A 26,511-nucleotide genomic window follows, 5' to 3' on the forward strand; every position below is an offset into this window, starting at 1 on the left:
GCTGAGGACATCAAATGTTGAGAGATGCAAATTTAAAACTGCTGTGAAGACGCCTGCGATATCCCCCAGCTACTGAAATAAACTTTTGTTTTAGCTTTGCAAAATCATCAAACTTCCTGCTCTTTCCCATCTTCTCTCAAGAAAAGATAAAGGCTCGATACAATAGGTGCCCTACTTACCCAAGGCTTTGATTTCTCACAACTCTCTGCTCACAGAAGTTGGAAAGGATTTCTGAAAGAGCCCCAGTGTACGTGAATTTACAACCCAGCGAGCCTCTGTGCTTTCCAAGAGGGCTGGCTTCAGCATTGCATCTGCAAGACTTCAAAGGAGAGAGGAAAGTTATTTTCTAGTTAGCATTTCAGTTTCCCTCTCCACTGCCTCTGGATGCTGTCAGCCCTAGATGTGATGTTTCTCAGGACTGGCTCGATCCTGAACTTCTATGAACCTTATCCAAGGAGAAGTATACTTGGGAGAGGCTTTGGTTTTCCTTGCAGGAGCTGGACTGTGAAATACAACCCATCAGGTATATTGGCCTTTGCTTCAGGCACGTATGCACGGATGTATGCACTTCACTTTGAAACAGCTACCTGAACCAGCAGGCAAACCCATGACCAAGCCTGCACTCTCCTGCAATCCTATGGACAGAGTGCTTAGACCTTGGTAAAGCTGGCACAGTATTTTGAGGGCTTGGATTCCCCCTCCCTAATTTAACTGCAGCAACCGGTTCACAAAGATTATATCTAAACTGATCACCTGTGAGCCTTCCCCAGTCTCCAAACATAAACCATGGCTGCACACCAGTTCCTGCACTGCCAGGTATTGCCCTTATATGTAACCTCTCACCACCAAGTGTCATGCCCTGCTTTCTACTGGGAGAAAACTTGAGTAAATAGCGTTTCCCCTTGGGGACACTCCAAAGAGCCATGTGGCATGCTTGGGTGAAGTGATGGATCTGGACAATGGGATGAAGATGGGGTCTTCCATGCATGCCACTGTGCACACCTGGGGGACAGCTGGGACTCTGCTGTGCTGAGCTGCCATTCCAGTTATGCCTTCCCTTCAGGTGACTGATTTAATGCCGAGCAGTCAACACAAGGATACATGCTGTGATTGCACAGCCCATGCCACCATTGCATGGTGAATGCCCTGCATGCATTCATGAAAAGGCAGAAAGTCAGCTTGCCCAATAGCATGAATATTAACCAAAGTCTGAGCCATTCTTCAACCTTAATGCTGTTTTAACAATCACCTTATATAGGTAGTAAGGCTCTACCATCCCATTTAAAGTATTTTTCCCAGGCGATCATGATTTCTCATTATTTTTGTCATGTGTCATGTGCCTTTGTTTCAAGCTCTCTATTAATGGACTTATTGTTCTGTATTGGAGCAATATCCCTGCCAGACCTAGCTCCAAAGAAAAACAATCAATTTACCTGGCAGGAAGAGCCCCTGTGGTTGGTTGGAGTGGCACCGTGCCAAAAAAAATCCCCACAACACTTGCAGGATCTCATCTCTGTATTTCTGCACAGCACTGGATCGTGCAGTGTCTCCCCACCTGAGATAGGATCCTAATGCAGGTAGGACCTTAGGCAAGTGGTGAAGGATGTGTTACTCCTGGCTGAAACCCCATGTGCAGACCAGAACTTTGGCGTGCTGGTGGGGTGCGTATGTAGGAAATATGCTTGTTCTGCTGGGCTGTAGAGAAAAAAGAGGTTTGCTTTCACACCATTTGACAAAAAAATTATTTCATCTTCACCAAATAGCCTATGCTGGTATTTTAGAGTGCTTATAGTTCTGAAAAATGGTCCATTATGTAGTTGCAAAGCACCTGTTCCATCCAAATGATAGACATGAGGGGGCTACAGAGCCATGAGGGCCTCCAGAGAGCGGTGTAGTCTGGCTAAGAAATCTAATCAAGAGCAACACAAGTCTTCAAGTGTTGTTACTGTCACAAAGATAAACTATGTTCTTTTCTTGAATGTACTGGAACTATATATTGTATTTGCAATTTTCAATGTTAATTACATGGAAATAAACCCCTGAAGACTCAAAGGGCTTGTTTTTAATAGCGGGAGGGGGAAGACCTATTTCTTCCCAAGATTCCTATTTCACAGAAATATATAGTCAGATGAGATGCTCTGAGGAACTGGCTAGATGTAGAAGAGAAGGTGGTAAGAACGGCTGCTAACTGACAAAAATATCTCAGTCCTCAAAGGGCTGAGCTGGTGTTTACCACAAGCAGATAACAGGATTAATGGAGAGAGCCTGCAGGCCTGCTGCTTCGGGCAAAGCCCTGTCATTGGAAAAGCTTTTCTGGAGACAGAGATGCCGAAGGAGCTTGGAAAGTTACCTGAAGCAATGAAGAAGAGCTGGGTGGAAGCGCTCTGCAGCACAAGTCAACATGACCTGAAGGAATACTTCTGCTTGATCCCAAATCCATTAGCCAGTATGACCTGGAGCATTTGAGCAAGATGTACCAACCATTTAAGAAGAGAGGAGCTTTGTGCTACCCATAACCCATGGAGAAGGGACTAGGTCAGTCTCTGGTGCTTCATGGGAAAGGTGGGAGAAGGAAACATATGTTTAGTTTTAGCTTATTTCTAACCGGCTGTTCACTGGGATGGAGAAGGGGGCAATACTGCCTGATCCTTCCAGCAGACTTCTGAAGTACCAAAGCGTACAACCTGGCAGTGGCCTGTTACCTGGCATTTCTTCCTCCTTTGTTCTGAACCTAATTCCAAGCTGACTGGGTCCACATGAGTTCATTCCAGCAACAAGTGCCCTTCTGGTAAACCTGCAGCTAGACAACGCAGTCAAACCTCTCATCTTCTCATGCTCTGAGCACCTGATCTCCCATCACAAGTGTGCAATAAAGTAAGAACCAGCAGCTGGAAGCCTCAACCAGACAAATGAGCATTAGGAAGCTAAACACTTCCGAACTATTAACCAACAAAATAAAACACAACAGCTGATCTCCATTTCTTCGTGTTTTAGCAACAAGATGAGGACAATCTTCTGGGAGATCTGACAGACACATGCAAAGCCACTGAATTCAATGCAGAATTAACTGGGTGATGCACTATGGTCTGAGCAACACAGTAGATTAGGTGAAATGATCTACTGGTCCTCCCCTGGCTCTAATTCTATGGATGTTACACATATGGCAGTCACCGTTGCTTTGGTGCAGTATAGGAAAAGGCCAAAATGATGTGTAGTGAATTGGGCAGATGGTGGGGTGATAAACTATGAGAGAACTGGTGGGCTCTTCTGTGACAGAAATTGATGGCTTCTAATTGCTTGAGAAGATTGCTTTTAAAACTCACGCTAGCGACGCTTTCTGCCAAGTCACGCTTTTCTGTCAATCTTTTAAAACCACATTGCATGACTCAGATGAAACCCACAGCTTGGCCAAAATTGGCTACAGCATTAGCACTTGGATTTCTGATGCTCATTATATTCCAGGAATTGTGCTCTGCAGAACAGACATGAGATATTACCAAGGGTGAGCTACTACAGGTTTGGGGATGGCACCAGACTGACACTGGAGCCTGAACAGTATCATGTTGAGGAGCAAAACATGTTTCTTTATCTCCCATTTCATCATCACATACTGTGCAGAGAAAATTTCAAGTGGGATATCCTCAAGCCACATTCACTTCTTGCCTCTCCCTCCTCTATGTCACTTTGGTTCAAACCTCATGCACATTAACTAACAATTTTCAAATTTCAGCAAAATGCCTGACTTCTGTGGTTACTCCAGGTGGCACAGCTGAATACTGTAGGTTTTCTCAATGTCAGAAGCAGAAGACTGAACATAGAGAGATGCACAACTCACCTTGGCTGTCTGGAGAAAAGATGTTAAGTTATGAAATATGAAAGAAAGTCAGTAAATGACTTGCGAAGGGCAGAGAAGAAAAATACTTCCCAAGCAAAATGTGTCAGTCTCCATTTTGTTTGCTGTTATTTTTAGTGGAGAAAAGCATTTGCTGGCATCACTGCATCTATGGAGATTAAGGGTCGTATATTGCTTACAGAGGCATCTTTTTGTTGTGAAAGGGCCTAAAACAGATTGAGGGGGAGGGGGTGATCACTGAGTGCCATCATGCTGATTATCAGGTGACTGCTGTGAAGCATGGATTGTACCTGCTGGTTTACAGGCATGGAAACCCTTGCTTCTGCCTGGCACAGAGTCAGAAACCAGGTTTAATGTGTGAGCTTGTAAGTGGCCCAGTGGAAGAGGTTTGGCTTGTCGCCCTCATGTTTCTCCTTCTTCAAGGGTGCTCCCAGAGAAAAAAAGTGTCACTAGCCTACAAACCTGTGAAGCAAAACTTCCTCTGGTAGAGGTTTTGCTTTCATTTCCTTCATAACTTGTCCCTTTCAGAGCATGGATTTGCTAACATGCAGCACTTTCCAGGTGACTGAAGCCTTTGCAATCTCCTTCAATTGGGGAGTAATGGCAAGAGTTTAGTTAATCTGGACTCCAGCTGAAAGAACCAGAAGTTCTTCAGTTGTTTTTTTCTGGTTCCAATGTCTAAACTGGACTACAAGCTCCCCCTGCAGAAAAACGTGCAGGGATTGCTCATGCAGTGTTACCAGTTTAAAGAAGGGGTGGTTTGTAGAAATCAGTTGTCAATACAATAGCTTCACCTTTAGCACCAACTGTGGTCTACAAGATCTGCTGATGGCTATTTTGCTACTTCAAATGGGGAGAAGAGGGGTGAGGAGGAAAATGCCCCAAAGACTTCACATGTGCAGCATGTGGGAATTGAGGGTACCTGTGAGAAGGTAGATAGTTTTGTTGAAAAATGTTTCAAAACTGAACAAGAAACTTCCCTGAAAGCCAGAAGGTATTTATGTCTTAAAACTACCCCCCTCCTCCACATACACACACAAGGGAATAAGCTATTGCTGCTGCCAAGCTTTGAGACAAAACCTTGGTTGCTATTGTGTGGGTTTATTGCAGCTGTGATGGTCATCCTCAGAAACTTCCTCCTTTGATGAAACATATGACCTGACCTAGGCTTGACTCCAGGCACACTAAAATAATTCCAAATAAGGATCTGCAGCCCGAGAAGCTGTTGCGCTAAAGAAGGATAAACTGACCATGTTTAGCCACAACTTAAATTAAAGGAGGCTTTTTGACTTCATCATGTCTTGCAGCTGCCAAAGCGATACACCTGTCTGCACTTCTAGCTGTGATAAGGAAAGAGGTAAACCACAGTAAATTATGTTTTCTGCTCTCTGAGGGTGTTTCTGACACACAAAGCTTCTGTGCCTAAGTTTGCCAAACTGGTGGGTAATAAAAGGGAGTCTTGGGAAACAGCATCTCGGGGGGGGGGGGGGGGGGGGGGGGGAGTGGTGTAGGAGGAGGGGACAACAAAAGAAAAAAGATGCCCAGCAGGCACTGTGAGTGCTTCTTTGCAAAAGTCACATAACTCAAACATACCTCCCCATAGGCTGGTTCACAGGATTGGTATTTTCACATTTTCTGAATTATAGCTAATAGATGGAAAATTTTGGGTGACAGTTGTCATTACAGGAAACTAGCATCTGAGCCATTGGTTTCTATCAATAATGGCCCTACCAGATGTGACAACTTACAGGTTTTGTCAGCAGATAGTCACAAAGATGATAAAAAGAAGTCTTATTCTGGGTGTGGTTCTAATAAACAGTAAAAATACTAAAAAGAGCACCTCAGAAAAGCACTGTTGTCCAGTGAATAGTTATTTGCCATTTAAATAAAAGTATAAGTAAAGGGGTTTTAATTTCTGAAACAACAAAAACCTCCATATGTACAGAAAATCAAGTAAAGATAAATAGGAACTGGTTGAAGTTCATCTGAGTTAATCTTGTCAAGGCAACAGATTTGAAGGTTCTTTTAGGCACGTCAGAGTGAGAGCACAGAGCACTACGTACTTTGTCCTAGCAGAACTTGAAGCTAGTGTTTTGCTTTCAAAGTGAAGTCATTACTGCGCTGGAAGAAGTCTTTGACGCAGTTTGTGATGGGCGCAGCAGGCCTGCCATCGTCCTGAGCGCTCGAGGGTGAGATGAGTATCTTTGAATAAAAGCTTTCATCTCCAAGTATTCTGAATCTTATCTGATATTCCTTGAACTTTCAATATGTTTACATTATTTATCACATTGTATTATATTGTACTGAAATAATTAATGCTATGCTTCAAGACTTCTGCTTGTCAACTGCAGGCTGCCAGAAACTCTCACTCTTCTTTCCCAGTGTGAACTGCATTCATTTTCAGTGTATTTTACAATGCACAAAACAGTGCTAAGAAATCAGCTCAAGCATCTCACAATCTTGCTTTTGCTCACTGTCAAGCAAGAGTGTGGAAATGGAGGTCCTCAGGTCAGACTGACAGATGTCACCAAGGTTGGGGATTAGAGAAGCACAGTTCACCTGCCTGCTTTTCTGTCTATATTTGACTTAGACACATTTAGGAGTAAGGAAATTTGCTAAGGTGGTTGCAGTGCTGCAGTTCTGGCTTGTTCTCTCCTTGCAGCTCATCATGGTTTCTTGAGATTTTGCTGATATGATGCTGGAGGATTTCCTTGGTGTTCTGGTCGGAGGGGGACCAAATGCAGAGCAGATGTCGCTGGGCACTCCGGTGAATCTAAAGCCTGTTTCATGGTCATGGGTGACTGAGGGACAGGCTTCAAAGGGACCCTGGGGACCCTTCTGTCATATGCTTTTTTTCAGGAAGGAGGTGGTCAAGGACAGGCAGATGAAAAAAAAATCCTACAAAAGAATAACCTGTCTCAGCCAGACCACCCATAGGGAAAGAAACAGCCTGAAATAGAAAACGAGAAAACAGAAAATACTGCACTGTGGTCACTAAATGTTCAGAGGGCTCAAACTCCTCTGATCCCTGGGGGAGGATCGCTCCCATGCTACATGTCTGGGAGCACTGAAATGTGGAACTGACAGCTTGGCAGCAAGGGTCTATCCATCTGTGAAGGTGGAGGTTATGGGACTGGAGAATAATGTGCAAAATACATAATAAATCCAAGTGACTTCCACCTTGTTAGGCTGACCTGAATAGCATGCAAGGCTTTAGAAGGCTTGAAGGAAAGAATAATAAAGGATGGAAAGTGAGCCAAAAGGCAGTGTGGGTTTGGCAAAGCTAGAATGTGCAGGACCAACTTGACTCTGGCTCTGATATATAATTTCCCAGCTCTAATCTGTCAAACGATGTTTCTGTAAGCTGTCTCCATTGCTTCTGAGGTGACTCAGGAGCAGTGCCATTTGCAGGGCTAAATGCATGATAGTAAGAGGCACTCAATGTCATTCGGGAACCAGCTGAATCTCAGCACCAGCTGAATCTCACCACAGGTTGTGGCTGGGCAAACCTAATTCTAGGGACAAATCTGACAGCTCAGACCTAGGTAGTCTCAAAAAAAACCCCAAACCAACCAAACAAATCCACCAACATTGCATACAATAGCAGATGGGAACTGGTGAAACTGGAGGAGAGTGGGATCAGTGAAAGGACTATGAGGTGTCATAATGGAAATGGGCTGGGAAATATGAGAAGCCCACAAAAGCAGGGACTGATAATGAGAAGGTGTTAAAGCTAGGGAAAAGTGATGCTAGAAAGGCTGTGCAAAGAAATTAGGCACCTATGACTGGAAATGGAGAGCTCTGCTTATGAGCAGAAACCTAGCTCTTGTCTGGTTTAGCAGAACAAATTTTAGTGGAGATGGCAATATTAGCTGAGCATCAGGAGTTACTAAAGAGACTTCATCATGAGAAACAACACTGTGGTGCAAGAACAAGTATTTCTAGATTGGCCATAAATCACAGGCAGCAACTGAGAAGATAGTTTTAAGTATCAGAGAACCAAGGTCCTGAAAAAATTCCTTCAGCGTCCACACTGCTGGTTTAAAAGAGGAGTTTGAGGGATTATACGAGGACCCCCAGGGCTGGCTCAGACCCACAGTGTATGTTCCACCAAGCAGCAGGGAACACCGCCAGCCTCATTAGCTTTATTGCACATGTTCACAGACCTACATCCAGAGTTTTGTCTAGAAGGGAGGAAATGAGAGCGTAAGAGCAAAAAAGGAGGAAGATGACGTGTCTGGAGGAAATCCCGTGAGCAGCCTGACCTCCTCCGCTGCCACTGCACTGCCTCCTCCCTCCCTGCTGCTGCCCAGAAAGAGGGACACTGACTCCCATGCCTGAAGTGCCAGCTGCCTTCTCAGTCTGTCCTACTCACTCCTCAAATGTTCCCATTCTCCTGCTTGCCTTCTTGCCTCCATCCATCCACTTGCTAATGTCTTCCAGGAAGAATGATAAACCGCCCCCCCACCTCTGCCCTTGGGTCTCTGCTGTCTCCCATTACACAGGCAGAAACACAATGTCCTTTCCTGTACGGCCCTTTTATCCTCATCACGTGCTCACAAGCACACATCATCCCTTCAAATCCTGCTGTATCACTCCCCCAACTCATTATTCTGATGGTGTCACAACCCTGAGTTGGCCACAGCTTTAGAAGGGAATTTTCCAAAGATCAAAAAATCTGTTAAGTCAAAAGCCAGGCTTGCTTTCTTTATTTTTATTCTCAAAAGTTATCTTATGTTTTCAAATAAAGGCAAGAAATAAAAGGATTGTTAGCAGAGCTGCCTACCATACACCAGATCTCAGCAGGGTGCCTTCTTTCTCTCTCAGGTTTGGTCTGAGTAACGCTGACATCCCAAGTTGCAGCAACCTCTTGAACTTCCCCTTAGTTCAAGTGAGTTAGCTGAGTTACTCGCATTAGAATCACAGAATTGTTTAGGTTGGAAAAGACCTCAGAGATCATCAAGTCCAACCAGTAACCCAGCACCACTGAGTCCATCCTTGTCCCTAAGCACTGCATCTACATATTTTTTAAACATCTCCAGGGTTGGTGATTCCACCACCTCCCAGGCAGCCTGTCCCAGTGCTCCACCACCCTGTCAGTGACAACGTTTTTCCCGACACCCAACCTAAACCTCCCCGGCACAGACCGAGGCCATCTCCTCTTGCCCTGTCACTTGTCACCTGGGAGAAGAGACCGACCACCCTGCCCACACCCTCCTGTCAGGCAGCTGCAGGGAGCCACAAGGTGCCCCCGAGCCTCCTCCTCTCCAGGCTGACCCCCCCAGTTCCCCCAGCCGCTCCCCACCAGCCCTGTGCCCCAGCCCCGGCCCCAGCCCCCTGCCCGGCTCTGGACACGCTGCAGCCCCTCTGCGTCCCCCTGGCAGTGAGGGGCCCAACCTGAACACAGGAGTCGAGGGGCGGCCTCGCCAGTGCCCAGTGCAGGGGGACAGCACTGCCCTGGCCCTGCTGGCCACGCTGTTCCCGGCACCAGCCAGGGTGCTGCTGGCCTCCTTGGCCACCTGGGCACACGGGGGGCTCATGCCCAGCCGGCTGCCGACCAGCCCCCCCAGGCCCTTTCCCCCCAGGCAGTTCCCAGCCCCCTGCCCCCAGCCCACAGCGCTGCGGGGGCTGGTGTGACCCACGGGCAGGACCCGGCACTGAGCCTGGTTGACCCTCACACAGCTGGCCTGGGCCCATCGCTCCAGCCTGCCCAGACCCCCCTGCAGAGCCTCCTGCCCTCCCGCAGATCAACGCTCCCCCCAGCTGGGGGTCACCTGTGAACTTGGTGAGGGTGTGCTAGATCCCCTCGTCCAGATCACTGATAAAGATACGGAACAGGACTGGCCCCAGCACCGAGCCCTGGGGAACACCACCTGTGACCGGCCACCAGCTGGATGTAGCTCCATTTAGTACCACTTTTCAGGCTTGGCCATCCGGCCAGCTCTTAACCCAGTGTAAAGTACACCTGTCCAAGCCACAAGCAGCCAGTTTCTCCAGGAGAATGCTGAGGGAGATGGTGTCAAAGGCTTACTAAGCTCCAGGTAGACATCATAAAGTCTTTCTCACATCCACCAGGTGGGTCACCTTCTCATAGAAGGAGATCAGGTTCCTCAAGCAGGACCTGACGTTTGTAAACCCATGCTGGCTGGTTGTCCTGCACTTGCCATGTGATGGCACTCAGGATAATCTGCTCCACAACCTTCCCTGGCACCAAGGTCAGGCTGACAGGTCTGTGGTTCCCCAGATCCCCCTTCTGTCTGTTCTTTAGATGGGCATCACATTTGGTAACATCCAGTCAACCAGGACCTCACTGGTAAGCCAGGACCGGCGATAAGTGATGGGAAGTGGCTTGGTGATGCTTCTGCCCGCTCCCTCAGTGCGCTGGGGTGGATCCCATCTGGCCCCAGAGACAAGTGAGTGTTTAAGTGGTGTAGCAGGTCTCTAACTGTTTCCCCTTGGATTATGGTGGCTTTATTCTGCTCCCTGGTCTCCCAGTTCAGAGGACTAAGCACCTGGAGAACAACTGGTCTGACTATTAAAGACTGAAGCAAAGAAGGCATTAGGTACTTTGTCACTGTTCCACACACCACCACCCCCAGCATCCAATAAAGAATAGACATGCTCCTCAGCCTTCCTTTTGTTGCTAATGTATTTATAGAAACATTTTTAATTGTCTTTTACTGTAGTAGCCAGATTAAGTTCTAGTTGGACTTCGGCCCTTCGAATTTTCTCCTCACATAACCTCGTGACATCTTTATAGCCCTCAAGAGTTGCCTGCCCCTTCTCGCAAAGGTGGCAAACTCTCCTTTTTCCCCCTGAGTCCCAGCCAAAGCTCTCTGCTCAGCCAGGCCAGTCCTTCCCTGCTGGCTCGTCTTCCAGCACATGGGGACAGGCTGCTCCTGTGCCTTGAACACTTCCTCCTTGAAGAATGCCCAGCCTCCTGCACTCCTTGGCCCTGCTCCCAAGGGACTCTATTGCTGAACATAGGTTACCTAAGGAGAAAATGGCATCTCTGATCACAAAAATTCAGAGACCCACATTATGATGAAATATAAGTCTTCGAGTTATTTAAGCTGTTCTGTCGGAAACTGGCAGCATCCTCCCAAAATATGAGGAGGGGGAGTAGTTCACTTGACATCAAGGTGCTTTATTCTCTCATCTCTTGTCAATAACATCTACAGAGTATTAATGCTCCTGTCAGACTGAAAGCTATGAATCAAGCTTAGCACGTAATTATTTTTCTTCGCGTTATCTGTAACATGTCCTGCTGCCTGCCTGCCCCTCTCCATTCAGCACCTTCAAGAGGGTACCCGAGTAAAAAGGAAACTTGATGGGAAGGCCAGATAGGAGAAGAAAAGGAAGGTAAGTTATTCTCTGTGCTTTTCTGTGATGTCTCAGTGTGTTATGAGAAGACAAAAACTTCAGGGAAAGATGTCAAAGATGGACATCATGGAGGAGGGGAGAACTGTGTGGCTTATACCCCTCGCTGGGCATCTACAGCACCAAAGAAACATCTATGTACTAAACAAGAGTAATTTGCAGAGATGCAGTAGCGATTCCACCCTATGCGATTAGCAAACCGAATTACAGTTACACTTCAACAGACAACTCCAAATGCTGCTAAAAGAGTTTATTAATTTATTAAAGACCGTACTAACAATTCTCATAACAATGGCAGCACAATGATTCAAAATCAAGACAAATAGCGTGGAGTTTTGAAAAGCATTATTATAACACACCATGGACAAGAACAAAGCAGATGTGCCATCTCAGAACTCTACAAGCAGGCCCATGAAATTCAGGAGTTGTATCATACAGCTATACAAGTGTCAGAGAAAATAGAAAAACAAAAAGTCATTCAATATGCAGTCCTTGAATTTATTGACAGTATTACAGTACTTTATGGGCAAGGACTGGCTTGTTGCAGCTGCACTTTCCAGAGCACAAAGCCATCTGGAAATAGCAAAAAATCCCCAAAAGAAGAAAAACTCTCTAACAAACATACTTCAGGTGCAATCACTACTCCAGACCTTCCTGCTTATGAATTTTCAGTCAGAAATTCTGACCTCCCTGCAGTGACTTTGCTCAGGACAGTGTTTTGTTTTCCAAGAAAACAAAACCAGGCGGCTTCCTTTAAGACAGTGCAAAAATATTTTCAATGGTATTGTTAAATCACAGATTAATGATAATCAGCATGGATCAATCACAGCATGGCCAACCGCAACTTCAAGATCAGCACTGAATGGACCTGCTGCCCCTTGACCAGCACTCCAGACTGAGCGCGTTCAGAGGGGAGATGTGTTGCTCTCTCTGAAGCGAGCCATCATGTATGAGTTCATAGTGAGGAATGGTCTCAGCTACTCCAGGGCAACAAATTGCTACAGAAAGCCTTTAAGTATTAAACTATCCAATCCTATTTCAAAGAACTAACGAAAGAATATTGAAATGGAAAAAGTATATAGCAGCCATGTTATTTGCCATGGCTCTAATGTTGTTCCCTTCTTTACCGTGTTGGTCACAGTAGCCAAAATGTGACTTGTGGAGTTCAGCAGCTTACAGCACCCCCATGGTGATGCAAGATTCCCAGCAGCACGTGGGGATTTATATTCTCCGAGACATACCATGTACTTACAATGGCAGGGCAGCTGCAGTCTGCTCCTGCTGTGCTGCCTTTGCAGCTTTTGGCTGTGATAACTTAGGCCTCTCTGCACTTATACCACTGGTCTCACCCATACTCACAGCAGCACATCCACGGTCGCACATTCATTTGGTGGGCATCTTCAGAGCAATTTGCAACTTCTTTTTTAAGCAGACATTGAGGTGCCTGTGTATCACACTGGGACATTGGTATAATCTGTGCCAGAACATCCCCTAGCAACTCCACAGTACATAAATTCAATGAGAGGTAACTATGCTTTGCCAAAGCCCCAAATCATTCCTCCGTTGTGTGTTCGTATCGTACTGTGATTGTTTAAAACCTTTTTAACATCTGCCAACTTCAGAGGATAAAATCACAGTGCTGCATATCAACAAAACCCAGCATACCCAGCCTCCAATATAAAATAATTTATATACACAAAGCAGAATTTGCATCTTAAATAAGAAGAGATTGTCTCATTCTCTATGGTGTCTTACCCAGCTACAAAAAATTAATAATTCATATCAGGTTGATGGATTTGTTTCCTCTACAGCACACGTGCGCTATTGGAGCTGACAAAGACAACATGAAAAAAACCTTTTGTAATTAATAAAAGAGAATTGTTCAACACTTGCACATATTGGCACAAGGCAGAAGAGAAAAGGGAACATTACACAGCTCAGCTCAGGTGCCTTCCTCTGTGGAACGGGACTCGGATTTCAACTTTACGAATTCTCTGGCAACTTCATCATTGGTTCTTTGAGAGAGAATCCTCAGGACGGTAAGTCCAGTGTCATCCATGTGAATCCTGCGCCCGAGGGGGCACCAGCAAGCACAGCTTCCTTTGTCTGCTATGTCCCTGAGCTGCATTACTGCTATCCCCAGCACTCGGTCCTCCCGAGCAAAGCAGTAGTCCTTTACACAGACTTGCAGCTCATAGGCATCAGGGCCATCTTCATTCCCCAGTATGCTGAAAAACACACACAAGTTCACTTACAGTTTCTCAGAATGTATAGATTCCTCTGCAAAATAAAGGTGCCAGCAGCTGAATAGAGTGCTTTGATGAGCCACAGAAAACTCCTTTCCACATAAAACCCTTGTCAGAGAGAGAGAAGTAAAACGTACAGAATATGGGCTTTCTTGCTGATTTACAGCTGATAAAGAAAACCTGGCTACTTAAAAAGAAAAAACAAACAACCCTTATCAAGTTGCCTTTGCATGTGTGTGTGTTTAACTATGAAATAAGAGGAGCAGAGAACATTAAAGCCAAACTAATAGATTTTCAGCTCAGATGCCTTTAAACGTTTCTGCTTCTGTTAAGGGTTGCCTCAGTCAGTAATTAATGTTTTAATTAGACAAAGTCTTTGTTAAAGAACTGGTATCTTCCATTAAAGCAAAACTAATAAAAATAGATCCACAAGTTTTCTGATGTTTCCAAAATTAAAAGAATAAAAAGAACCCAAAGGGACAAAATCTCTTCACTTAGAGGAAGCCTGCCTTGCCCCACATCATAGAAAAACTGTATTGACAGTCCCTCTGCCTCAAGATGTTTACAGTCTTTTGCTGGTCTTCTCCTCTCATTCCTACTGTACAGATGGGTGAGCATTAGCCTGTAGCTCCCTTTGTTGAGCCTTCCAAGAAGGAAGATGCCTTTGTAATAATGAAAGCCAAATAAGAAGAGATCAATAATCAGTGTTGAGAAAGACTGCAGTTTTAGCAGTGTAGCTTACTACCAGTTCCAAGGGCTGTATCCTTGGAAACAAATTTAGAAAGCATGTTCCACAGGTCAAGTTGGGATAAAAACACACATTGAGATTGAAAGAACTAAAAATATGTAATGAACTTTTAGCCTCAAGTCTACCAATAAAGGATACAAAGTTCATTAAGGTGATGGAGCACAGTAAAATATGTTCATATTACATAAAATTAATTTCAGAAGGTAGCCAAACGACACCGCTGGTGTAGAACAGACCTCAGCATCCCACTCACAGCAAAAACTCCCATAATCTAGCTTTCCTGCCAAGACACTGAAGACTGGGTCAAACTACTCATGCATGTACTCTTTTGGGCCCTAAGCAGGCTGTTCATGGGCACTGGAAAATCTTATCTGTCCTCTGCATCTGCACTTGCCAGGTCAGAGCCCCAGGCTATTTTTCACACTTACAAGTGAAAGGTTTCATTGTATTTGGGAGCCCAGTTGTTGCTCTTTGACTTGGTTGTGAACTTCCTCTTCTTGTCGCTCTGATGGGGTCCAACCATGGTGATTTCAACGAACGGACGGAACATGCCCGATGTCTGCCACTTCAGGTCGTTGGCTGCCACAACTGCAAAAGAGTCACAACCTGTTTTACAGTAAACATTCATTTGTTCCCATTGCTCTGCACACCTTCCCACTCTAATCTGCTTTCAATGTTGTGTTTCAGAGGACAAAGTCCATTTCAAAACACACCAGTGTCCCAACACACATAGGCTGGACTTTTTTGTAATACAAAGATATGCTTTCTTTCTCTACTTTCAGTTCTATGATGGGAATTTAATGCTTGGGACAGCACATAGCTTTTGCCATATGCATATTTAAGAAATTAGTCCAAAAAAACAGGCACTCCTGCAACTCCAGTCAGGCTACCCTGCCAGTTCAGTGCTTATGTCTACATTATGTGTGGGATGAGAGAAAAAAAGGGGCATTTTGGGGGCTGATATTAAGGTCTCTGTTGAAAAGAAAATGAGACTGCAGGTAAGACAAACAAAGCTTGAGCTGTGGGTGGCTCCAGAATCCAGAATTATTAGCTCTTTAATTCTCATTCTGTCTTCGGTCACTGCAGGGACAAACTGAAGCACAGGAAACAGCTCTGAAAATCAATTTTTGCATTGCAGTGTAGACTTAGCCAGAAGAGAGGCCTGAAGAGCCATTTATATAAATCTTTAGAGGAAATGAAAGCAGTTAAATATGCTGTATTCAAGCAAAGGAGATGAAGGAGGAAGAGGAAGCCTGGGATGAATCACTACTTTGGTTATTTTCAGAGCAGCTCTTCAGGGACCTGTGTGGCCTTCAGGATGGGGGAAGAGGAGCCTCTGAAATCTTACTGGCTCTGCAGTCTCTCAGTTTACACGGAGCCATTTCACAATATCACCCTGTCACCTGTCTTGGCAGCACAGGCTAAACTGTGGTGACTGCTGAGAGCCATCACCTGATTTTTGTTTACTTCATATATCATTGCCAATAAAAAACAGGACTGTACACTATCATGCCACTGGCTGGACAAGCTCATTTGCTGTTTCTCTACATGTTCCTGATGTGAAACAGAGAAAACAATTCTGGATTCACATCTCATAAGCTAACACAGAAATATAATGACTGCCAACTGGAGATTTGCCTCAACAGTCTCAGAGCCTGAGCCATAACGCATGCTTTGCCGTACCTTTCACTGTGACCTTGTGTTCACCAGTTCCTGGGTGGGTATACAGGTCGATCTGTATGGACACTTCACCCACAGGATCATCCACACCAGAACCTGTTGGAAGAAAATTGACGCCCGCCGTGCACACATGGATTATTGTTTATTGGCACCTATCTTTGTTTTATGGCCTCAGCAAGACAAGCGGGACTTTCACAGCACACCTTCCATAGCCAGAATTTCAGTCAACACCGACAACGTAAAGTTAATGCAAGATAACATCAGGCTTGCATGCCCAACACGCATAACCACTAACATTTTTTTGCACTCCACCACAAAGATCGCATCCCTATTGGGAATACTAGTAAAAATTTTAAAACAATTTTAAGGACCTAAAGCTCGACAATGGACCCTCACAGAGAGCAAGGATTTTTCAGAGGTTCCTGCCAAGCTCCTTGTGTACATGCAGGCATTCCAATGGTGGGCATCAGCATTCCTGTCTGCTCAGGGAAGGAGGACGGACAAAAAAACCAAAAAACAACAAAACCACACTAGAGAGGAAGTTTAAGGAAAAAAAGACACCAAATGTTAGTGATTTGCATGGAGCCACAGTGCAGTCTCACCCTCCAAGAACCTTCTTCCATGTCATATTGTGCCATCCTGACTACCTATCTGCTTCTCTTCAGAAGACAATGAGAACCTTTTCACTGTTGTGCAACAAAATTGCTGAGAGATAAGCCCTCACAACTTCATCCGTTAGCCAGAGAGAATTCACAGAGGACAAGATAACATGTTGTAACAGACCTCATGAACCCTACAATTAGAGTATTACGATGTTTTCCACTTTTTAACTTTAAATTGTAATTATCTATCATGCAGTATGTGGAAATGACATTTTCCTGGGCAGGAAAGTCAAGATGTCATGTAAATTACAGAAGAAGACTGCTTTGCAAAAGGAAAATGAAGCCTTTGATAAGAGAGTAAGATTGATTTTACTTTCTCTTTGACAACTGTCTGGCCACAGGTTCACAATTAGCAATGCTGTTCTAACTGGGATACCTCAAGGTAATTGAGTACATGTGAACAGCAGCGTTATTTTGTCAATTTTGAGGCTAAGACACATTACTAAGTGAAAGAATTGGTGTGTTTTAAACTCAAGATAAGGAGCTTGAAGGATATCATTAAACAAACATTTTGATTAGATAGATCTAACAAGTCAACTTTCACAAGAACAGTCTGCAGGCAGCAAAAACACTCATTTAAAAAACCAGAGGTTGAGAGCTAAACTTTGAAATTCTCTGAAGAGAATTACATGACACAGAACTGTAGGCAGTGAAAGTCATATTAATATACAAGCTAAAGTATCTGAGCAAACAAAACACAACCTCAAATTATTTACCTTAAGGTAGAATCTTATTCTTGACCTGAGTACAGCAAACAGCCTCTAGGCTGTAACACTGGTACATGATCTTGAACGTACTGCTTTCTCCCCACTTAGAAGGGCACTGTTCCTTCTTTTCTGTATATAAGCACAGAGCTTTAAAATTGGTAGGCTTAATTATTGACCTGACCCATCTGATGGTGCAGGTCTCTAACTTACACTGTCCGCGTTTTCCATGGGAACAGACAAGATTACCAACAGTACATAATGACTTTATCAGGCCACATCTGCAGAAACACCAGCTGCCAAACACTCAGGTCTTCATTTTACTGATCTTTAGTGTAATAAAGCAGACACTGATGCTTCAGAGGAATGACAGTGGAATCATCCCATTACCTCTGAGGGAGACAAAATTTAGGTTATTATTTTTCTACCTTCATTCTTGTATTTTCATTTAAAAATCCTGTTCTATTAACTGCAATGTTCAGAAACAAAAAAACATTTTGTAGATGGCCACTGAAAAATATTCTGAGCATGCAAAACTGCATGCATACATGTGCTTGCACATTTAGTGACAAGCAGATTTAAACCTTGACGTGAAAGTCTCATTGATATTGCAATACTGAAAGGTGAAGCTGCAGAACTGAGCTCGTGCAATGGGTTACAGATGTAGTTCATCTAAGATAACAAAAATATTTTGGACAGCAAAAGGAGAAATTGAGAGATGAAACACAAGACTTAATTTTTTAGGACTCTCCTGAGCACCCAGACTTTTAGCTACCCCCCTTCAAGCCAGACGGTTCAAGCTCAGCCATAACCTTGAGTGCATACCAGACATTACCATGTATTACAGTAGCCCATCTCAGCAGACCACAAGCATGCAATTCTAGGACTTCAAACAGCTACACACAGCCCATGGTAAAGGGCAGGCAAACAAGCTGGTAGCATCTCTCAAAAACCAGTCCATTTTCAAGACAGCTTTCATATCCCATGAATCAATCTCAGACTTGGGGACAGGCTCTCAGGCAAGCTACAGGCTCCTAAATGATGCAACCTGTGGCTCTTTCTGTGGGATGCAAGCATTTGGTGAAAGTTCACTTCTATAGGATGCTATGGGGAACGGGCCTTTGGAAAAGGTTTCTGAGCATGGGCAAGATGACTTCAAAAGCAAGGCATCTGGCTAATGTTGTTATGGTAACAACATTAGTCTTGAACATACCCTTATCAGGAAGAACGTCCTCATTAGCGGTAAACCTAATACCTTTCCCATCATGCACTGAGACATGGATTCAAAAGGCAAGAAGCAAGCAGGATAAAGAGAGAAGAGTATGAATTACAATCCAATTAGTGGTGTGACTTAAACAAATACAAGACAAATATTCTAGCTCTTAATAGACAAAATATCCTCTTAGATCTTATGCACCAACACAGGCTTTGGAGAGCAGGGCTGCCTGCCACTAGGGGATTATCTGGGTTAAAACAAGAACAGAATTTGTGCTGGCATAACTGCCAGCACTGATCTAACTTTGGAGAGCAAACATTTAACAGCACAGTGGTATAGAAGCCTGCTCAGTAAGAATATGAGGGCAATAGATACCTCACAAAATGGAAGATGCAACCATTGAGCAGTGAAGTAAGAGGCAAACAGCTAGCATTTTAAATAGTTCTGCATGCAGCCATTTCCTTCACAGGCTTGTGGGAAATTTTACTAATGTAAAGAGAAACATCAGTCAGGGTGTTCTGGTAAGCAGATGTCAGCTGTAAACACTAGTGCTGTCCTTTCTGTCCCTCCAATGCATGTGAAGATCCCCAAACCAATCTACCAACTGGGGTTCCTGAGAAGTGTATGCAAGCAATACCCTTTTCTAGCCCAAATCCCAGGAGCATGTTATCACACCTTTCTCAAAGATATTCCAAGATTGATCCCACAGATATTTGGTGGCACAGCTCAAGTTTTTTGTTCCCTAAACAGGGTCCACAACTCTCAAGCCTACTAATGTGGAAGATGCTGATTTGGACCAGCTCAGTGGCCTACCATGCCCAGCACCTGTCTCTTAAAGTGGCTCAGATGAGTCACAAAGAAATGTCATCAGTCAGCTATGAGATGTCATTGATGACCTGTAATGAGTATGTATTACATCCTAAAGCTAGAACTTCATTTTTTTCTAAGTTTCTTTAAAAAAAATAAATAAATACACACACACACACTTCTGTGGCAACCCTGTACATTTCTGCTGCTCTTAGATTATGTTCTATTACCTTTGTGTATCTGCTAAACACTCATGCCCAGTGAAGTTTTATAGTCAAATCATGCATTGCATGAAGCTGCTTCCTCATGTAAGCTTTGAATTTACTACTCTGCAACTTCAAAAAAGTATCTTCTTCCTCTAATTTGAAACCCTCCTGACCACAGCATGGAGTGTAGAACAGCAATGCTGCACGCATCCTTGTATCCTGGCTCATCACAACACAACAGGTTCCACATAAAAAACTAGCTTCAATTCACGGTCTGGATATATAATGGGAAACATTTGCCATGGAACAGCAAAGACTGAAAACACACTGTGCGCACAAGTCCCCCGTTAAAAACTGTTTTGTGTTGTTTAAAAAACTGTTTAATGGCGACAGCCAAGTTCCTGGAATCCCTTGAGGATGTAGCAGTCTTTGACCTGTCTGGCCACTGGATGTCATCGTTGCTCTGCTGGGACACAGCTATAGGACCATTCTCTCAAATGCAGGTACTGACTCTTCAGTTCACTGTTTGAATGCAGCGTGTTTCAACCTAAGCAAGAATGTATCGTGCTGCTAAAGGCAGGGATGATTCAGTCCCCCAAAACCACACTCAATTTTTCCCTTGAAAAACAAACCTTGTTTTGCTCAAGTATTCTCAGTAGCTTCTCCACTGGTTGGGGAACACCAATATGAAGTAGTCTCACTTGCACATGAGGGAAGTGTTGGCTAGGGAGTGCTTTTCCCTTGACTTCAGGGCTCAGTGTGGCAGTACAGTGACAGAGTTTGTACAGTCTGTGGGGTCACAAACTCTCACAGACTTGCAAAGATTAAAGGAAATAGGACCCCAAGCAAAAATTGGCAGGACAACACCCTCACGGAATTGTGTAACTTTTGCTGCTGAGATGTAGTAGCCCAATGCCAAGGCTTGTATTTAAACAGCCCTAAAACCTAAAAGATTGGTTTCAGTTTTGAGCTAATCCCTAATAGCACGTGTCCCCTTTTCCTGAACTTAGTGAGATCCATAGTCAGCCAGTGAAGGTCCCTGACTAGGGACCAAGTTATTCTGTACAACAATCTGGAGATGTTTATATGAAAGCAATCAAAGATAGAGACAATTAACTGTCCACCCCATTCCAAAGCAAGGAAATAGCACACTATCATGCCTTCCTAGAGAGCTACCAAAGAACCTGAGTGACCCATCCCAGAAGCTTATGAGTATGTTGTGGTGATCCGTAATCACGTAGCTCACACATATCCTGTACTGGCTGCAGACAAAACAGTGGTTTTGTTGCTCTCTAGGAGACGTTTCCCTTTACAGGCTTCATGTAGCTCCGTGACTCATCACATTGCTCTCTTAGTCAGGAGTACAGGGCTCTAGCAGCTGGCCTGTGACACAGGCACTGACTGGTTCCCATGGTGGTGTCTTGCTGAAACGGACTTTCACACCACTGTTTAGTCCCAGTACAGTAACGTGCAATTTCACTTCAGTCACCCACCCACACTAATTCATGAAACATGACTGTTAAGTGAGGACTGCAGAAAAAAAGACCACCAACACCCCAGGCCTTATGTTTCACATATATCTGCTCTCTCAAAATTCAGTTGTTGAGTGGGAAATAACCCTCTTTCCCTCCTTCCCAGCCTCAAAAGCTCTGAACTGTCACATTTCCAGAAATGTTACTGCCAAAAGCACTCTACAAACTGGCAGTACAAGACAGAGCAATTACAAACAGAGTAGATAGCTCCATTCAACTCTGCCAACAACACAAAAGAGTCCTACCCTGAGCTGTCTGAGTCTGGACAAAGGTTTTGATCAGAGTGTCTGTGGTCTGAGTGTAGAGAGACAGAGCATATCGAAGTGACTGCAGGTCCGTACTCTTCTCCAAGAAGGTTTTCTTCAGACCATTCCCACCAGCATGGAAATATTGCTAAGAGTAAAAAGAAACAGGAAAAATACTGAGGAAGAATTGCAAACAGCAAACAATTCACGCACTGCTGTGTGTGTAGATGGGAAAGAACTGGAAAAATTAACAAAACAGCTTCTGTACTGGAAATCCAGCTCTTAAGACCAAGTGATACCAACTGCTCATCGCTTTCCCCTTCCAAAGGACTTAAATATAAATATGCTGGCTCCCAGCATGCCAGTCACCTGAGCCCATCCAGGTTTACACAAACATAGCACTACCACTCAGTTGTGCCTTTATTGCTGTAACAGCAGTGACAGACCCCTGCCATCTCCTGAACTGGGACAGGCACTATCCTCCCAATAGTATTTGGGGACGAAGCAAAGGAATGACAGAGACAGAAATGGCATCACTTACTTTGATTGTATCGAGTGCCAGATCCAAAACAGCACACTGCTTTGGAGTGAGACTCCTGGTTTCTTCTCTCACCATATGATCCTGCAAACAACCATTATATTTGACATGAGCATTCTGTCAGAGCCTGAACGAAAAGGAGTCCCCAGTATCATCACTTTCCCTGGATTCATGCTGTGGCTATGTGGCCACAGCATTAATTCAGATGTGTAAGGAATGCTTAATGGAGTCTCTCAGAGTAATTTATTAGAGCTTAACTTGAAAATAAACCCACTTTCTCTGTTTCTTGCAGGCACAGAAGAGAGAAATAAAGAAACGAGCTGGATGGAGATAAGCAGCAATTTAAAAATCACAGTTTGCCCCTCAGAAAACTCGAACAGGAGTCTGCCTGCTACCCCCATCACTCTAGAGCAGCCAGAACAAAACTCTCAAAACACCACCTAAATCAAGGAATTCTGAGAACCACACACTGGGCAAAGTTCTTATGTGTGGTTTGTAAATGTTTCTGTTTTAACTCTTCCATCTGCAAAGGTCACTGATTCATCATATCATTGGTGTAGAGGAAGAAAAACAAACAAGCAACATGTTCTAGAAAACACCTTTGCTAAAAGAAGTTGCTCCCATGAAGACCCAGCGTCTCCAATAGCAGAAAGCCAGGAATCTCTTGAGAAGGGATTCCATTTCCTGCAGTGGGAGCATGTACCTGTTACATTCTTGCCTGACTACAGGGATGTGTCATCCTTCGGTATTTCACTAAGCTCTTTCTCTGTGATGCTTAGTCTAGGTTTCAGAGGAAAATGGCACATTTTAGTAAGTCAAAGCTTTGCACAAACACAAATTACAACTGTTTGGACTGCTGGGGGGTCAGGCTGGCTGACTTCAGCCTGGATGCTGAAGCATTCATGAAAAAGATGCAGGCAAATCAGGGAAAGACTACTTATCCCTACTTTAGACGTCACGGCTACTATAAAAGACAGGAGACATGTCTACTAATTTGTCTTTAGTTAAGCATGCCTAGTGTGTGGCATCATTTGTGAATTTCACTCTGATAAACCTGCTGGCTATCCTGCAGCCTGGTCATTCTTCCTGTTGCTATTCCCATTTGTTATCCACCATGAACCATCTCCTGCCTGATGGACATACTGCAGTCTAGGTGCAGTACTAGGCATTTGCCACACTTCTCACAGATTCCTAGCTAGCACCTTTGCACAGTGCTGCATTAAACTGTACAGAAGATCCCTCTCAACTCAGCAGTACCTCAGAGAAGTTTGCACCATGCTTTCTTGAGTACTAGAGACATGCCTCAGCTTGGCTCGTTCCCCCCCACAGGATGCTCCTGGTCTGGAGACCTACATGCTCTGTAAGCTGCAACATATCTTCCATTGCGACAAGCTGTCCTTAGGGGAGCAATAGCTCTCTTCACTCTTCTTTATGAGCTGGGAGTAATTCAATTGAAGATGATGTGGCTTCACACTTCAATACACAGTGGGTAAAACATTCTTTGCTCTGTCTGACAGTCAGATTAAGTGTACAATCAGCCAAAGCCCAAGGCCACATTCATGGGAGAGGCCAATTTAGTAAGGCCATCTGTGCTCCCAAGGCAGAATGACTTTCATGTACCTTGAAAAGACTTTCCAGGTCTACCAGCCAGGTTCCCCACAATGCCACACAGACCAGGTGGTCAGCAATTTTCTCTAAATACCTGAAGAGGTCATTCAGCCCCATGCAGAGCAGTCAAGTCACCCCACTCTGCCCATGCTGTCAATGTAAAAATAATGGAGTGACTGGAGTGGTAATGATTGCACCTACACGCAGAGGAGCCCACGACTGTCATTTCCCTGTATACCTGCCCTCTGCAGATCCCACACTGTTCCTATAAAGGACTGCAGAATGCTACCCTGCACTTCCCAGATTGCTAGCCAGGAGCAAGCCACAGATATTTACATCAAATAATTATGCAACTTCGAGCAGAAGAAGAAGAAAAAAAGAAAGAAAGAAAGAGAAAAAAGGGGAAAAAAATCTTCTGGTGTCTCAGAGTCATCCTTCTATTCTCCACAGGCACTCTCAGAAGAACCTCTGTGGTCAGAGTTTGACTGGTTACCCTGGGGGCAAGAGAGAGGAGGCTGCTGCCTCCTGGTCCAGCTGCTGGCTATTAAGCAAACTAAGCAGAAAGAGTTTGATAATAAATGAGAGGTACGTATGTGGCACCAAGGTGCCAGGTTTACGGTTGGTTTTCTGAGCATTTTAAAATACACTGTGAAATTGATTTGTCATTAGGATGAGAGCCTGTGCTTGTCAGGTCTGCTAGTCTCAGTTTTCAGCCAAGTTATCCAATTCACTAGGGCTCAGTTCCCCCCAAACTATTTAAGACAAATAAAGCTTAAAATCCATCCCATAACTTTCCCAGGCTTTTGTGGAACTGCAAAATGCACAGGAGAGCCATTTACTCATATCTTCCCTATTAGCCTGCAAAAATCATAAGGACAAAAAAAAAAATAAAATTCCACAATGCTTACGCAAACAATTTACTCTCTTGTAACACCTTCACTCTTCTGGAAATTTTTGGACGCAGTGTTGGTTCACACAATCTGTCTGAACTAAATGTCTCCAAAATTCAGGTGGCTGAACGCTTTCACACTTGCATATGGCTCTCTTGCCACATATAAAATCCTGCGTACCTATGCTCCTGTACTCCTATTTGTGGATATCCAAATAAAGGCTCGAACACACACCAGGGCTTGCCTGAGCTGCATGATTACATGCATTTCTAAAAATGCAGTCCAGAGTTACCAAAGTTAAGCTTTACAGTAACTGAACTGAAGACAGGCTGCTGCTGAGGGATGGCTGCCACCTCACTGGTGTGAATGGAAACCAGCAAAGCTTCCAACTCCTTCAAGGTAAAAGGCACACTGTATATACTAAGAAATTCCAATAATGAGAAAATATGGACAGTGACAGCTATTCACCTCGGGAACCGTAATTGGAGGTTTACGTTATGTCATGTCACCGTTAACTCCTACGTAACAGCCTCAAAATGCAGCTGGAAAAAAAAGTGTGTGCATCTAATGACACACCTGCATATCCAGATCATTTACTAGGATTGCTAATAAGCACTACCTTAAAAGAATTGTGTACTGTCTTTGCTTATAAACTTGCATAGGTAAAATGTGTCTGCTGGGCAAGGGTAATATATAGTCACATAAAGACAGCTGTAAGAAGTGCGCAAGACAAAAAAAAATTATGGGAAAAGACGAATGCATTTTGAAATTGCACTGATCACTCAGGTGATGCCCTTTGCTGTGGGAAGATTGCCCTGGTCACGCTCTGAGACAGAGTTCATGTTCAGCTCTGTCGTCCTTGCAGCACAGTTTGTGCACTGTGATGCTTCAGATTTATACCTTCTCTTGCACAATACCTGCTCTTTAGCACAAGTCAAACTGCAACATAGTGCAATTTGAATGTTGAAAGGTATCACCATTTTCATACCATTCCCATCGTGACCAGAGAATTAATGCTTGATTGGCTTATGATGAGGTGGCGTGCACTTAGTAATGTTCATGTCATGCGCTGTCATGTCATGCACTGTCAAAACACATCAACATAGCCATCATGCTAAATGCCAGCTTGCCTGTAAAGAGAGCCCACGCAGAAGGAATTTACAGACACAGGCTCTTTTCCATAAGCAACAGTTATTTTTGTAACAGTTCATATAATTCATCAATAGCTAGGCACAATCATCTTTCCAACCAGCATCTCATTATCAGAACCACATAAAGGACTCCCTTTTATACACAGGGATACAGAAGAACTGGCCAGATATTGAGAACTCTACTTTTTTCATTTTAAATTGATCACTTTATCTACAGAAGAGAGAAACTACTTCGATGATTAAACCCACAGTAGAATTTAACAGTTAAACACAATACTAACGTTAGCAGAATGCATTTAAAAGCATATTTAATGCATTTTAAAGCATTTCTCTACAATTGCATTCAGCAACAAACTACTGGACGCACAAGACACGGTAGATGTTACTACACTTCCACGCTGACATACATGGACATTAACAAAAGCCATGCAGAACAATACCTTCAACTTTGACAAGTGTCCCAGTTCCTTAGCAGCACTGAAAATCAACTGTGTGCCCTATGATTGCAAGAAGTTAGAAAAGAAAGGAAGGGAAAAAGATTATAAACAAGCTTTGCATGTTTTTCCTTTCAGGAAGTCAAGTCAGTTCACAGCTAGAATTTTACATAACCACCCCCAGGCCAGTCACAACAAATTGATTCCTTGCCAGTTTATTACCTAGTATAAAACCTGGCATTTCCGTGGATACCACATCAAGAGCTATTTCAGAGCACATTATTCTGCTAACTGGTTCACTGTTGCTTACAGCAGCCACCCATTTAAAGAGGATGCGCCTTCAAATGGATTGCACAGGCTGGGGGTGAAGGCGGATCACACAGCTGACGGCAATCTTTCTGTAGAAGCAGAGCCCAATCAGCAGGGTGGGGGTAAGCATACATCAGATCAGAAACAAAACTGGATCCAAGCAGTTTTGGGGTGAGAGGTTAGCAAACCAAGCCCGGTGAGTACGACATGTCAAAAGCTTGGCCAGTGGCTCTTCTTCCCCCACTGTGGCTTACTGATGCTGTATGACCAATAAAGAAACAAAAAAGGAAGATAAATCCCAG

At 44.1% G+C, this 26,511-nt stretch overlaps 1 protein-coding gene across 9 annotated transcripts in view; it reads right to left on the reverse strand.

Moving 5' to 3' along the window:
* Positions 1–11,468: 11,468 nt before the first annotated feature.
* Positions 11,469–26,511, reverse strand: part of UNC13B (unc-13 homolog B) — a 214,303-nt gene continuing 199,260 nt past the window's right edge. For 5 of the 9 annotated variants that reach the window (XM_055791157.1, XM_055791163.1, XM_055791162.1 and 2 more), the window contains 7 exons: positions 25,907–25,963; positions 21,821–21,901; positions 21,280–21,427; positions 18,487–18,543; positions 15,911–16,003; positions 14,656–14,815; positions 11,469–13,461 (listed from right to left, as the gene is read on the reverse strand). In XM_055791157.1, coding sequence (XP_055647132.1) covers positions 13,176–13,461; positions 14,656–14,815; positions 15,911–16,003; positions 18,487–18,543; positions 21,280–21,427; positions 21,821–21,901; positions 25,907–25,963 — 882 coding nt within the window. In that variant the 3' untranslated portion in view covers positions 11,469–13,175. The remainder of the gene's footprint in view (positions 13,462–14,655; positions 14,816–15,910; positions 16,004–18,486; positions 18,544–21,279; positions 21,428–21,820; positions 21,902–25,906; positions 25,964–26,511) is intronic. The other 4 variants (XM_055791165.1, XM_055791164.1, XM_055791160.1 and 1 more) reach the window with 2 other exon arrangements.

This window comes from Falco peregrinus, chromosome Z (assembly GCF_023634155.1).
Source record: "Falco peregrinus isolate bFalPer1 chromosome Z, bFalPer1.pri, whole genome shotgun sequence".
NCBI classification, from domain to species: Eukaryota; Metazoa; Chordata; class Aves; order Falconiformes; family Falconidae; genus Falco; species Falco peregrinus.